Source organism: Hyla sarda, chromosome 3, assembly GCF_029499605.1.
Source record: "Hyla sarda isolate aHylSar1 chromosome 3, aHylSar1.hap1, whole genome shotgun sequence".
Lineage (NCBI taxonomy): Eukaryota > Metazoa > Chordata > Amphibia > Anura > Hylidae > Hyla > Hyla sarda.
The window spans coordinates 121,809,531-121,825,223 of NC_079191.1; the positions used below are offsets into that span (position 1 = coordinate 121,809,531).

General features: G+C 48.7%; 1 protein-coding gene across 2 annotated transcripts in view; it reads right to left on the minus strand.

The window, feature by feature from the left end:
• Positions 1 to 15,693, minus strand: part of MINDY4B (MINDY family member 4B) — a 167,970-nt gene that overhangs the window by 132,318 nt on the left and 19,959 nt on the right. Inside the window, exon 1 of one of the 2 annotated variants that reach the window (XM_056564940.1) lies at positions 2,095 to 2,235. The exons of the other annotated variant lie outside the window; for it this stretch is intronic. Coding sequence (XP_056420915.1) covers positions 2,095 to 2,223 — 129 coding nt within the window. The 5' untranslated portion in view covers positions 2,224 to 2,235. Of the gene's footprint in view, positions 1 to 2,094; positions 2,236 to 15,693 lie in introns of those variants that run through there. 2 annotated transcript variants of the gene reach the window in all.

Sequence of the window (15,693 nt, forward strand, 5' to 3'; positions counted from 1 at the left end):
TTAGAGTACTAAAGTGTTTTTATTAAAGGGGTAGTCCAGTGGTGAAAAACGTATCCCGCGGGGGGTCCGACTGCTGGGGCCCCCCATGATCTCCTGTACGGGGCCCTGGCTCGCTGGCCAGATAGCGCGTGTTGACCAACGCACAAAGCAGTGTCCGACACCCCCCTCAATAAAACTCTATGGCAGTGCCGGAGATTGCTCCGGCTTGGCTATAGAGTTGTATTGAGGGGGCGTGTCAGCGGTGGTCAACACGGCACCTTCCAGCGGGCTGTCGGGGCCCTATGGTTGACTTTTAAAGGAGCAGAGAAGTCACAGTTGTCACAGGTGGCTAATATGGATGGTTGGACTCCAGTGTTCCCTAAGAGTCACGTGTTTTGTAGTCGCCAGCACTACAAGGAATGCCCCCTGTGTTGTGTTACCAACCTAGTCAGTAAGGGAGGCTGAGTGCCGGGACAATTAGCTCTGGCCCTGGTGCATACTACTCCCAGCAGTGGGATATTTAAACTGCTTTGTGTTCTCTACCTATGCCTGTGATCGTGGATTTTCCCTTCAGCAGCATTTCTGTCTCTGTGATATTCTGTAACCTAAACTCTGCTTGTGACCTGACCTCTCCTTTGCCTGATGACTTTGTACTATGCTACCCTCCTGGTTTGACCCTTGCTTGTCCTTTCGCTGTTTCTGATCCTGATTTTCTAGTGAATTGCCCTTTATATTTTGACTGGCTTGTCCCTGGTTTACCCTTTCATCTGCTGATTTTGTTCTTCCATTGCCCATGTGATGCTGACCTGGCCTGTCTGATGCCCTGTAAACTTTGCAACCGTCGCCCAGTTGAAAGCTGCCATTTAAACGGGATCATCCAAGTAGGTAGGGACAGTGGTTTGGATAATATTTAAGTCTGCACTGAGACATTACCTCACCCAAAGGAATTGTAAAGTAGACGGTTTGCACTGTAAGTCGTCAGTCTATATTCTCTGGGACACTTCCCAATGGTAAGTAGTGTTGCTCGCGAATATTCGCAATGCGAATTTTATTCGCGAATATCGCATATTCATGAATTTGCGAATTCGCGAATATTCGCGAATATAGCACTATATATTCATAATTACGAATATTCATTTTTTATTTTTTTTTTTTTCACAGTACACATCACAGTGATCACCTCTCTCTGCTTCCAGCTTGTGTGGTGTAAAGAAGGCTCTAATACTACTGTGTGAGACTGGCGTGCGAATTTTCGCATATGCGAAAATTTGCATATACTAGTTTTTGCATATTCAAATTTTCTTATATGCTAATTTTTGAATATGCTAATTCCTGCATATGCTAATTTTGCCATATGTTAATTTTCGCATATGCTAATTTTCACATATGCGAAAATAAAATGTGAATATTATGAATATGGGAATTTAGCGACTATATGATGAATATTCGTCCATATATTCGCGAAATATCGCGAATTCGAATATGGCCTATGCCTCTCAACACTAATGGTAATGCTGGTAGTGTTGTTGAAACCAAGACACCTGGATTCAAGGTAAGGGAGGCACTTCAGGTAAGGGAGGCCCCTATCTTAATTAGCTCTATTAACAGTACCTGTATTGGCAAATGGTAGATGGCACTGAAGGAGTTAACCTATGTGGAGTGAAGGTGTTCAGAAAAGTAGTTCCTGAGGAGGTAAATCCCTGAAAAGATCTGAAGACATTATACAGGCACTCAGCAGTGACACATTTGACCGGAGGTCCACAAAGGCACTGAAAGCTAATGGGCCATTTAAATTGCTATCCTCTCTGAAGTTTAGAAGAAACTAGGCCCACAATCTGCTTGAAACCAAAACTATCTGGTTCTGCCCATAGCAACCCATCATAGCTAAGCTTTATTTTACCAGTGCTCATTAAGATATAAAATGTGAACTGTGATTGGTTATTATGGGTAAAACCGGACACTTTTCAAAAAGATTGATAAATCTGGGCCAATATGTGCTTTATCATGAGTAATCTGCGTTGTCTCACTGTCTTCAGCGAGAATGGCAGCTTTCTGTGTAGTGACCTTTTCCTGATGTTATGCATGCTTCATTTTAACTCTTTATCTAAGAAATACCTGATGCTTATTGGCCATCAGTATCAGGTGTAAACTGGAGCATTCAAGAAGCCAGGAAGTTGTCATCACACAGCGAGTTGCCATCCTCGCCGAAGACAGTGAAGACAGATTACTCATGACAGTGCACATATTGTGTAGGGGGGTAGCATTTCAGGAAGTAAAAAGACACTGAATAGAGCAAGAAAGGTTAACAAAGTATATTATGTGTTTTCAAATTGCTGGCACTTATAACATTAAAAAAGATGAAATGACAGTTTAACAATGACAGTTGCATAACTGCATCATACCATCTCCCATTACATGCTAATATACAAACATGCACTTCATCAACATAAGGGCAAGGTCATATGTGCCGTATTTTGCTGCACATTTTCTGCAGCTGATTTTGCTACCCATTGACTTCAATAGGAAGGAAAATATGCAGCACAATACGGCACATGTGACCATATCATTAACCCCTTAAGGACCCAGCCATTTTACACCTCAGGACCCGGCCATTAATAACTCTGGAATGCTTTTAGTTATCATTCTGATTCCGAGATTGTTTTTTCGTGGCATATTCTACTTTAACATAGTGGTAAAATTTTGTGGTAACTTGCATCCTTTCTTGGTGAAAAATCCCAAAATTGTATGAAAAATTTGAAAATTTAGCATTTTTCTAACTTTGAAGCTCTCTGCTTGTAAGGAAAATGGATATTCCAAATATTTTTTTTTTTTATCACATATACAATATGTCTACTTTATGTTTGCATCATAAAATTGATGAGTTTTTACTTTGGAAGACACCAGAGGGTGAGTTTGGAAATTTTGTGAAAAATTGGAAAATTGCTGCTGAACTTTGAAGTTCAGCAGCAATTTTCCAATTTTTCACAAAATTTCCAAACTCACAAATTTTCATGGACCAGTTCAGGTTTGAAGTGGATTTGAAGGGTCTTCATATTAGAAATACCCCACAAATTACCCCATTATAAAAACTGCACCCCCCAAAGTATTCAAAATGACATTCAGTCCATGTTTTAACCCTTTAGGTGTTTCACAGGAATAACAGCAAAGTGAAGGAGAAAATTCACAATCTCCATTTTTTACACTCGCATGTTCTTGTAGACCCAATTTTTTATTTTTACAAGGGGAAAAAGGAGAAAATGTATACTTATATTTGTAGCCCAATTTCTCTCTAGTAAGCACATACCTCATATGTCTATGTAAAGTGTTCGGCGGGCGCAGTAGAGGGCTCAGAAGCGAAGGAGCGACAAGGGGATTTTGGAGAGTACGTTTTTTTTAAATGGTTTTTGGGGGGCATGTTGCATTTAGGAAGCCCCTATGGTGCCAGAACAGCAAAAATCCCCCACATGGCATAACATTTTGGAAACTAGACCCCTTGAGGTACGTAACAAGGAATAAAGTGAGCCTTAATACCCCACAGGAGTTTCACGACTTTTGCATATGTAAAAAAATTAAAACAAAATTTCACTAAAATGTGTGTTTCCCCCCAAATTTCACATTTTTGCAAGGGTTAATAGCAGAAAATACCCCCCAAACATTGTAACCCCATCTCTTCTGAGTATGAAGGTACCCCATAAGTTGACCTGAGGTGTACTATGGGTGAACTACAATGCTCAGAAGAGAAGGAGTCATATTTGGCTTTTTGAGAGCAAATTTTGCTCGGGGGGCATGTCGCATTTAGGAAGCCCATATGGTGCCAGGACAGCAAAATAACCCCCACATGGCATATCATTTTGGAAACTAGACCCCTTGAGGAACGTAAGAATGCTGTCACGATGCCGGCTGGCAGGAGGTGGATCCTCTGTGCCAGAGAGGGATTGGCGTGGACCGTGCTAGTGGACCGGTTCTAAGTCACTACTGGTTTTCACCAGAGCCCGCCGCAAAGCGGGATGGACTTGCTGCGGCGGTAGTGACCAGGTCGTATCCACTAGCAACGGCTCAACCTCTCTGGCTGCTGAAGATAGGCGCGGTACAAGGGAGTCGACAGAAGCAAGGTCGGACGTAGCAGAAGGTCGGGGGCAGGCGGCAAGGTTCGTAGTCAGGGTGGATAGCAGTAGTACTGGTACACTGGCTTTGGACACACAAAACGCTTTCACTGGCACAAGGCAACAAGATCCGGCAAGGAAGTGCATGGGAGGAGGTCAGATAAAGGCAGGGAGCAGATGGAAGCCAATTAAGCTAATTGGGCCAGGCACCAATCATTGGTGCACTGGCCCTTTAAGTCTCAGGGAGCTGGCGCGCGCGCGCCCTAGAGAGCGGAGCCGCGCGCGCCAGCACATGACAGCAGGGGACGGGAACGGGTAAGTGACCTGGGATGCGATTCGCGAGCGGGCGCGTCCCGCTGTGCGAATCGCATCCCCGACGGCCATGACAGTGCAGCGCTCCCGGTCAGCGGGACCGACCGGGGCACTGCGGAGAGAGAGACGCCGTACGCGCTCCGGGGAGGAGCGGGGACCCGGAGCGCTAGGCGTAACAGTACCCCCCCCTTAGGTCTCCCCTTCTCTTTGTCCGGTAACTGCCTCCCCTGGGATGAGGACACCGGGAAAGGATGGAGGGATTCCTCAACGGCAGGCAGTACAGCAGGAGTGGGAATGGGGAGGGAGGGCAGAGGGCGAGGCCTGGCACGGGGCAGTGTGACACCAGGACGAGGGCCATGAGGAGGCACCGAGGCTTGCCTGACTGGACTGGGAGGGGGGGAGAGGCACTTCTTAAGGCGGGCAGAGTCCATAACGACCTTAGGGAGACCGGATACAGGAGGAACCACAGGGTCACGGCAGGGAGTACTGGTAACCGGTTTAAGGCAGTCCTTGAAGCAAGAGGTACCCCAGCTCTTGATCTCCCCTGTGGACCAATCCAGGGTTGGGGAATGGTGTAGAAGCCAGGGTAGTCCAAGGAGAACTTCAGAAGTGCAATTGGGGAGGACCAAAAACTCAATTTTCTCATGATGAGGTCCGATGCACATTAGGAGGGGCTTCGTGCGGAAACGCACGGTGCAATCCAACCTGGCTCCGTTGACCGCGGAAATGTGGAGTGGCTTGACAAGACGGGTCACCGGGATGCGGAATTTATTCACCAAGGACTCCCGAATAAAATTCCCAGAGGCACCAGAGTCCAGGCAGGCCACGGCTGAGAGGGAAGAGCTGGCTGAAGAAGAAATCCGTACAGGCACCGTGAGACGTGGAGAAGCAGACTTAGAGCCAAGAGACGCCACACCCACGTGAGCTGGGTGCGTGCGTACGTTTCCCAGGCGTGGAGGACGGATAGGGCAATCCACCAAGAAATGCTCGGTACTGGCACAGTACAGACAAAGATTCTCTTCCTTACGGCGATTCCTCTCTTCCAGGGTCAGGCGAGACCGATCCACTTGCATGGCCTCCTCGGCGGGAGGCCTAGGCGCAGATTGCAATGGAGACTGTGGGAGAGGTGTCCAGAGATCTAAGTCTTTTTCCTGGCGGAGCTCTTGATGCCTCTCAGAAAAACGCATGTCAATGCGAGTGGCTAGATGAATGAGTTCATGCAGGTTGGTAGGAGTATCTCGTGCGGCCAGAACATCTTTAATGTTGCTGGATAGGCCTTTTTTAAAGGTCGCGCAGAGGGCCTCATTATTCCAGGAAAGTTCAGAAGCAAGAGTACGGAATTGTATGGCGTACTCGCCAACGGAAGAATTACCCTGGACCAGGTTCAACAGGGCAGTCTCAGCAGAAGAGGCTCGGGCAGGTTCCTCAAAGACACTTCGAATTTCCGAGAAGAAGGAGTGTACAGAGGCAGTGACGGGGTCATTGCGGTCCCAGAGCGGTGTGGCCCATGACAGGGCTTTTCCAGACAGAAGGCTGACTACGAAAGCCACCTTAGACCTTTCAGTAGGAAACTGATCCGACATCATCTCCAAATGCAGGGAACATTGCGAAAGAAAGCCACGGCAAAACTTAGAGTCCCCATTAAATTTGTCCGGCAAGGACAGGCGGAGGCTAGGAGTGGCCACTCGCTGCGGAAGAGGTGCAGGAGCTGGCGGAGGAGATGGTTGCTGTTGCTGTAGCTGAGACTGAATCTGCTGTAGCTGCGACTGGAGTTGCTGAGTCATGGTGGTCAAGTACGACAGCTGGTGATCTTGTTGGGCAATCTGTCGGGCTTGCTGGGCGACCAGTGTGGGGAGGTCGGCGACAACAGGCAGAGGAACTTCAGCGGGATCCATGGCCGGATCTACTGTCACGATGCCGGCTGGCAGGAGGTGGATCCTCTGTGCCAGAGAGGGATTGGCGTGGACCGTGCTAGTGGACCGGTTCTAAGTCACTACTGGTTTTCACCAGAGCCCGCCGCAAAGCGGGATGGACTTGCTGCGGCGGTAGTGACCAGGTCGTATCCACTAGCAACGGCTCAACCTCTCTGGCTGCTGAAGATAGGCGCGGTACAAGGGAGTCGACAGAAGCAAGGTCGGACGTAGCAGAAGGTCGGGGGCAGGCGGCAAGGTTCGTAGTCAGGGTGGATAGCAGTAGTACTGGTACACTGGCTTTGGACACACAAAACGCTTTCACTGGCACAAGGCAACAAGATCCGGCAAGGAAGTGCATGGGAGGAGGTCAGATAAAGGCAGGGAGCAGATGGAAGCCAATTAAGCTAATTGGGCCAGGCACCAATCATTGGTGCACTGGCCCTTTAAGTCTCAGGGAGCTGGCGCGCGCGCGCCCTAGAGAGCGGAGCCGCGCGCGCCAGCACATGACAGCAGGGGACGGGAACGGGTAAGTGACCTGGGATGCGATTCGCGAGCGGGCGCGTCCCGCTGTGCGAATCGCATCCCCGACGGCCATGACAGTGCAGCGCTCCCGGTCAGCGGGACCGACCGGGGCGCTGCGGAGAGAGAGACGCCGTACGCGCTCCGGGGAGGAGCGGGGACCCGGAGCGCTAGGCGTAACAAATGCGTAAAGTGAGCATTTACCCCCCACTGGTGTCTGTCATATCTTTGGAACAGTGGGCTGTACAACATTTTTAATTTGCACAGCCCACTCTTCCAAAGATCTGTCAGACACCAGTGGGGTTTAAATTCTCACTGCACCCCTCATTACATTCCGTGAGGGGTGTAGTTTCCGAAATGGGGTCACATGTGTTTTTTTTTTTGTTTTGCGTTTGTCAAAACCGCTGTAACAATCAGCCACCCCTGTGCAAATCACCTCAAATATACATGGCGCACTCTCCCTTCTGGGCCTTGTTGTGCGCCTCCAGAGCACTTTACGCCCACATATGGGGTATCTCCGTACTCGGAAGAAATTGCGTTACAAATTTTGGGGGGCTTTTTTCCCCTTTACCTCTTGTCAAAATGAAAAGTATAGGGCAACACCAGCATGTTAGTGTAAAAAGTTTATTTTTTTACACTAACATGCTGGTGTAGACCCCAACTTCACCTTTTCATAAGGGGTGAAAGGAGAAAAAGACCCCCAAGATTTGTTAGTCAATTTCTCCCGAGTACGGCGATACCCCATATGTGGCCCCAAACTGTTGCCTTGTAATACGACAGGGCTCCGAAGTGAGAGCGCCATGTGCATTTGAGGCCTGAATTAGGGATTTGCATAGGGGTGGACATAGGGGTATTCAACGCCAGTGATTCCCAAACAGGGTGCCTCCAGCTGTTGCAAAACTCCCAGCATGCCTGGACAGTCAACGGCCTTCCGGCAATACTGGGAGTTGTTGTTTTGCAACAGCTGGAGGCTCCATTTTGGAAAGAGTGGCGTACCAGGCGTTTTTCATTTTTATTGGGGAGGGAGGGGGGCTGTGTAGGGGTATGTGTATATGTAGTGTTTTTTACTTTTTATTTTATTTTGTGGTAGTGTAGTGTAGTGTTTTTAGGGTACAGTCACACGGGCGGCGGATTACAGCGAGTTTGAGCTGCCGCGCAAAATTTGCTGCATTGCAAACTTGCAGCCCGATACTCACTGTAAGCCCCCTGCCCATGTGAATGTACCCTGTACATTCACAGGGGGGGGGGGGGGGGGGGGGGACCTCCAGCTGTTGCAAAACTACAACTCCCAGCATGCCTGAGAATGTTTGGGAGTTGTGGTTTTGCAACAGCTGGAGGCACACGGGTTGGGAAACACTGAGTTAGGAAACAATGTTTCCCAACCAGTGTGCCTCCAGCTGTTGCAAAACCACAACTCCCAAACATTCTCAGGCATGCTGGGAGTAGTAGTTCGGTAACATCTTTAGAGCCAGATGTTGCCGAACTACAACTCCCAGCATGCTTGAAGTTGTAGTTTTGCAACATCTGGAGGACTACAGTTTGCAGACCACTAATACAGTGGTTCCCAATCTGTGCCCTTCCAGATGTTGCAAAACTACAACCCCCAGTATGCCAAAACTGTCCAGGCATGCTGGGAGTTGTAGTTCTGCAACATCTGAAGGGCCAGATGTTACAGCACTACAACTCCCAGCATGCCTGGACAGTAAGGGCGTGCTGAGGATGTGTAGTTTTGCAACATCTGGAAGGGCACAGTGGTCCAAAAACTGTGGACCTCCAGATGTTGCAAAACTGCAACTCCCAGCATGCCTAGACGCCAAGGGCTGTCTGGGCATGCTGGGAGTTGTAGTTTACAGGGTCCTATTACAGCAATGCATGTCGCTTTACGGCGACGTGCATTGCTGTAAAGGGCCCGACCGCGGCTGAAGATATACTCACCTGTCGCCGCCGCCGCCATCTTCCTCGCCGGGATCCGGGTCTTCGGGGACGAGGTAAGTACCTGGGCCAGTCCCCAGCACTCCCCCGTCCCCCGCCACGTCCTTCGGTCTTCCTCCCGTCCTCTCCGGACTTTCAGGGGCCGGGCAGGACGGGAGGAAGTAACCGCCCCCCCTCCTGCGATTGGTCGGTTAACTAACCGACAGATCGCAGGGTATAGGAGGAGGTGGCAGGCTTGCCACCTCGCTCCTATTCTTCACCATGGTCCTGGCTGTCTGTGACAGCCGGGATCATGCGAAATTACCGGGCGATCGGGTCCCAGAGACCCGATCAGCCCGGTATCGCCGCAGATCGCAAGGGCGATTTCCCTTGCGATTTGCGGCGATCGCCGACATGGGGGGCCTACATGGCCCCCCTCGGCGTTTGCCCTGGATGCCTGCTGAAGGATTTCAGCAGGCATCCGCTTCCGATCTCTGCCCGGCGAGCGGCAGAGACCGGAAAACGCCAGGACGTACGGGGACGTCCTGGGTCCTTAAGGCCCAGGGTGCTGGGACGTCCCCGTACGTCCTGGGTCCTTAAGAGGTTAAAGGGGTTATCCAGGAAAAAAACTTTTTTTTATATATATCAACTGGCTCCAGAAAGTTAAACAGATTTGTAAGTTACTTCTATTAAAAAATCTTAATTCTTTCAGTACTTATGATCTTCAGAAGTTTAGGTTGTTCTTTTCTGTCTAAGTAATCTCTGATGACACGTGTCTCGGGAACCGCCCAGTTTAGAAGCAAATTCCCATAGCAAACCTCTTCTAAACTGGGCAGTTCCCGAGACACGTGTCATCAGAGAGCACTTAGACAGAAAACAACAACCTTAACTTCAGAAGCTCATAAGTACTGAAAGGATTAAGATTTTTTAATAGAAGTCATTTACAAATCTGTTTAACTTTCTGGAGCCAGTTGATATATAAAAAAAAGTTTTTTCCTGGATAACCCCTTTAAAGTACAAATTTATGTACAATGCAGTAAATCATAAGACCCCTGTACTGGGACAATACACATGCAAGCCTTGATATATTTCCCCAATGATGTATAACCCTGAAACAAGTCTCAGATGTTTTGTGCAAAGCCCTAGTTATATTATTAGATGTGTTTCTGTTGACACCCACAGAGGTGTAGTCTGCACACAGCTCTGGGCCATAATACAGGCCAAAGAAACACACACACAAAAATAAAAGAATTTACATAGTAACTCAATCTTTGTGAACCATACATGTATTACAGCGTTTTACATTAGCTTTTGAGCTGGAATCCCTTTATTGGACTGGTATATTTTCAAAGATTATCATAATCCCTACATTTTTGCAATTAGCAGTGGTTTCAGTTCAAATACTATTGCCACCTTTTGACATGTCTATATGAGATAGCAGAAGATACATAAATACAGTATATTGTAATTTTATGGTATATTAATGTGAGAAGTGATGCAAGAATTTCTTCAGAATACACATCTAGACGGATTTGTTTAGATCAAGTGAGGGCAAGCCTTTCTAGTTCTACCATGGCAATGTAACAAAGGTTATCAGGAATGCCTGGCTCCCTGGTGCTGGTGCCTCAGTACAAATCTTTAGCCCTGCTTTATTCGGATCTATCATAGCTGTGATAATGCCAGCGAAGGACAAAAGCGTATTTACAAAGGTCTGCATGCATGTCTTCTCAAATTCCACTTTCCATTCTCTGTTATCTTTCAACACTTTCTGAAAGCGTCTGAATGTTTAGTTATGTGATAGCTAGGGATGAGCGAATCGAATCTGTAGAATCCGAACTTGTTACGAATTTCAGGAAAAATTAGATTGGCAACGAATGCAAATATCGCCACGATTCGATGTCGCAAATCGATTCATTAACCTCCGTTTAGTGCGGTCCAGGCTCCAGGGCATCTAAAATGGCAGATCCACATGTGAGGACATGGAGCAAGGAATCCTGGGCAGGCAGGGACAAGGGTCGGCGGGATGACCCTGAATCACATGCAGCATGCAGCCTATGTGCAGCCAGCCACCCCTGTGATGTCACAGCCCTATATAATCGGCAGCCATCGTGCGGCCAGTCACTTCAACCTTTTATTGCAGAGAGAGAGAGAGAGAGAGAGAGAAGGACAGAGAACAGTGTGTCTTGCACAGAAAAGCTTTTTTACAGCAGCGATTCACCTCAAGCCCAAATCCAGTCTAGAAGCACTGATAGGGACGGGAGTGAGATTGAGAGAGAGAAAGGGCAATTTTGGGTGTAGTACACAGCGACTGTGTGCTGGAGCACTGGTGTGTACTGTTGGTGTTGTACACAAATGCTGTTTACAACGTACTGGAGTGCATTGCCTTCCCCTCATAAGTGCATACCACATACGTACATCTAAGTGGTGTACTAATTTGTTCCTGTTAAAGTCTTAATGGCCTAGATACTTTGAAATGCCAGGCAAAAGTACACACCTGCTGGTGTTGTAGAAAAATACTGTTTTAAACGTACTGGAGCGCATTTTCCTCCCCTCATAAATGCATACCACATACGTACATAACAGCGGTGTACTATTTTGTTCCTGTTAAAGTCTTAAGGGCCTAGATACTGTGAAAGGCAAGCCAAAAGCACACAACTGCTGGTATATACCGAACAGTAGAAGAAGAGAAACGGATCACACACCTGCATATCTTGCTGTGCAGTTTATTTCTGAAGTAGTCCGATACACTTCAACATCCCAAAACCCCTTGACAGTGCAGAGCTGGAGCGGCAGGAGCTACACACCTGGACGACAACACTGTTTCACGCACAAAGGCGTTTCTTCAACAGCTATTGAATTACATTCTGTCAATTCATTCACTGCCCGGCTGCTTTCCTCTCCTGTTTACACACCTGCTGGTGTTGTAGACAAATACTGTTTTAAGCGTACTGGAGCGCATTGTCCTCCCCTCATAAGTGCATACCACATACGTACATCTAAGTGGTGTACTATTTTATTCCTGTTAAAGTCTTAAGGGCCTAGATACTGTGAAAGGCCAGGAAAAAGTACACACCTGCTGGTGTTGTAGACAAATACTGTTTTAAGCGTACTGGAGCGCATTGTCCTCCCCTCATAAGTGCATACCATATACGTACATCTAAGTGGTGTACTGTCACGATGCCGGCTGGCAGGAGGTGGATCCTCTGTGCCAGAGAGGGATTGGCGTGGACCGTGCTAGTGGACCGGTTCTAAGTCACTACTGGTTTTCACCAGAGCCCGCCGCAAAGCGGGATGGTCTTGCTGCGGCGGTAGTGACCAGGTCGTATCCACTAGCAACGGCTCAACCTCTCTGACTGCTGAAAATAGGCGCGGTACAAGGGAGTAGACAGAAGCAAGGTCGGACGTAGCAGAAGGTCGGGGCAGGCAGCAAGGATCGTAGTCAGGGGCAACGGCAGGAGGTCTGGAACACAGGCTAGGAACACACAAGGAAACGCTTTCACTGGCACAATGGCAACAAGATCCGGCGAGGGAGTGCAGGGGAAGTGAGGTATAAATAGGGAGTGCACAGGTGAACACACTAATTAGAACCACTGCGCCAATCAGCGGCGCAGTGGCCCTTTAAATCGCAGAGACCCGGCGCGCGCGCGCCCTAGGGAGCGGGGCCGCGCGTGCCGGGACAGGACAGACGGAGAGCGAGTCAGGTACGGGAGCCGGGGTGCGCATCGCGAGCGGGCGCCACCCGCATCGCGAATCGCATCCCGGCTGGAGACGGTATCGCAGCGCACCGGGTCAGTGGATCTGACCGGAGCGCTGCAGTAGCGAGAGTGAAGCGAGCGCTCCGGGGAGGAGCGGGGACCCGGAGCGCTCGGCGTAACAGTACCCCCCCCCCTTGGGTCTCCCCCTCTTCTTAGAGCCTGAGAACCTGAGGAGCAGACTTTTGTCTAGGATATTGTCCTCAGGTTCCCAGGATCTCTCTTCAGGACCACAACCCTCCCAATCGACCAGAAAAAAAGTTTTCCCTCTGACCTTCTTGGAGGCCAGTATCTCTTTTACGGAGAAGATGTCCGAGGAGCCGGAAACAGGAGTGGGAGAAACAAGTTTGGGAGAGAAACGGTTGGTGATGAGTGGTTTAAGAAGAGAAACGTGAAAGGCATTAGGAATACGAAGAGAAGGAGGAAGAAGAAGTTTGTAAGAGACAGGATTAATCTGGCACAAAATTTTGAAAGGACCAAGATAGCGTGGTCCCAATTTGTAGCTAGGGACACGGAAGCGGACATATTTAGCGGAGAGCCATACCTTGTCTCCAGGAGAAAAAATGGGGGGAGCTCTTCTTTTCCTATCAGCAAACTTCTTCATGCGTGATGAAGCCTGTAAAAGAGAATTTTGGGTCTCTTTCCATATGGTGGAAAGATCACGAGATATTTCATCCACAGCGGGCAAACCAGAGGGCAAGGGAGTAGGGAGGGGGGGAAGAGGGTGACGGCCGTACACCACGAAAAATGGGGATTTGGAGGAAGATTCAGAGACTCTGAAGTTATACGAGAATTCGGCCCATGGTAGAAGATCTGCCCAGTCATCCTGGCGGGAGGAAACAAAATGGCGTAAATAATCACCCAGGACCTGGTTAATTCTTTCCACTTGCCCATTGGATTGAGGATGATATGCAGAGGAAAAGTTTAATTTAATCTTGAGTTGTTTACAGAGAGCCCTCCAGAATTTTGACACGAATTGGACGCCTCTATCCGAGACGATCTGCGTGGGCAACCCGTGAAGACGAAAAATGTGTACAAAAAATTGTTTTGCCAACTGAGGCGCTGAAGGAAGACCAGGAAGAGGGATGAAATGTGCCATCTTGGAGAATCGATCAACGACCACCCAAACAACAGTGTTGCCACGGGATGGGGGTAAGTCTGTAATAAAGTCCATACCAATCAGAGACCAAGGCTGTTCGGGGACAGGCAGAGGATGAAGAAGGCCAGCGGGCTTCTGGCGAGGAGTCTTATCCCGGGCACAGACAGTGCAGGCTCGCACAAAATCCACAACATCCGTCTCCAGAGTCGGCCACCAATAGAAACGAGAGATGAGTTGCACGGATTTCTTGATACCCGCATGACCTGCGAGATGGGAGGAGTGACCCCATTTGAGGATTCCGAGGCGTTGGCGTGGAGAAACGAAGGTCTTCCCTGGAGGAGTTTGCCTGATGGAGGCTGGAGAAGTGGAGATCAGGCAGTCAGGGGGAATGATGTGTTGCGGAGAGAGCTCTACTTCCGAGGCATCCGAGGAACGAGAGAGAGCATCGGCCCTAATGTTCTTATCGGCAGGCCGAAAGTGAATTTCAAAATTAAATCGGGCAAAGAACAGAGACCACCTGGCCTGGCGAGGATTCAGCCGTTGGGCAGACTGGAGATAGGAGAGGTTCTTGTGATCGGTGTAAATAATAACTGGAAATCTTGATCCCTCCAACAGATGCCTCCATTCCTCAAGTGCTAATTTAATGGCTAGAAGCTCTCGGTCCCCGATGGAGTAGTTCCTCTCAGCTGGAGAGAAGGTCCTAGAAAAAAAACCACAAGTAACAGCATGCCCGGAAGAATTTTTTTGTAGAAGGACCGCTCCAGCTCCTACAGAGGAGGCATCAACCTCCAATAGGAAGGGTTTAGATGGGTCAGGTCTGGAGAGCACGGGAGCCGAAGAAAAGGCAGACTTGAGCTGTTTAAAGGCGTCTTCCGCTTGAGGAGGCCATGACTTAGGATTGGCATTCTTTTTGGTTAAAGCCACGATAGGAGCCACAATGGTGGAAAAATGTGGAATAAATTGTCTGTAATAATTGGCGAACCCCAAAAAACGTTGGATAGCACGGAGTCCGGAGGGGCGTGGCCAATCTAAGACGGCAGAGAGTTTGTCTGGATCCATTTGTAGTCCCTGGCCAGAGACCAAGTATCCTAGGAAAGGAAGAGATTGACATTCAAACAGACATTTCTCCATTTTGGCATAAAGTTGATTGTCACGAAGTCTCTGAAGAACCATGCGGACATGCTGGCGGTGTTCTTCTAGGTTGGCAGAAAAAATCAGGATATCGTCCAGATATACAACAACACAGGAATATAAGAGATCACGAAAAATTTCATTAACAAAGTCTTGGAAGACGGCAGGGGCGTTGCACAGGCCAAAGGGCATGACCAGATACTCAAAGTGTCCATCTCTAGTGTTAAATGCCGTTTTCCATTCATCCCCCTCTCTGATGCGGATGAGATTATAAGCACCTCTTAAGTCCAGTTTGGTAAAGATGTGGGCACCTTGGAGGCGATCAAAGAGTTCAGAGATGAGAGGTAGGGGGTAGCGTTTTTTTACAGTGATTTTATTAAGACCGCGGTAGTCAATGCAAGGACGTAGGGAGCCATCTTTTTTGGACACAAAGAAAAATCCGGCTCCGGCAGGAGAGGAGGATTTGCGGATAAAGCCCTTCTTTAAATTTTCCTGGATATACTCAGACATAGCAAGAGTCTCTGGGACAGAGAGAGGATAAATTCTGCCCCGGGGTGGAGTAGTGCCCGGGAGGAGGTCAATAGGACAGTCATAAGGCCTGTGAGGAGGTAAAGTCTCAGCTTGTTTTTTGCAAAAAACATCCGCAAAGTCCATATAGGCCTTAGGGAGACCGGTTACAGGGGGAACCACAGAGTCACGGCAAGGAGTACTGGGAACCGGTTTAAGGCAGTCCTTGGAACAAGAGGGGCCCCAACTCTTGATCTCCCCAGTGGACCAATCCAGGGTTGGGGAGTGGTGTTGAAGCCAGGGTAGTCCAAGGAGAATTTCGGAAGTGCAATTGGGGAGGACCAAAAACTCAATTTTCTCATGATGAGGTCCGATGCACATTAGGAGGGGCTCCGTGCGGAAACGTATGGTACAGTCCAATCTTTCATTGTTAACACAATTGATGTAGAGGGGTCTGGCGAGACTGG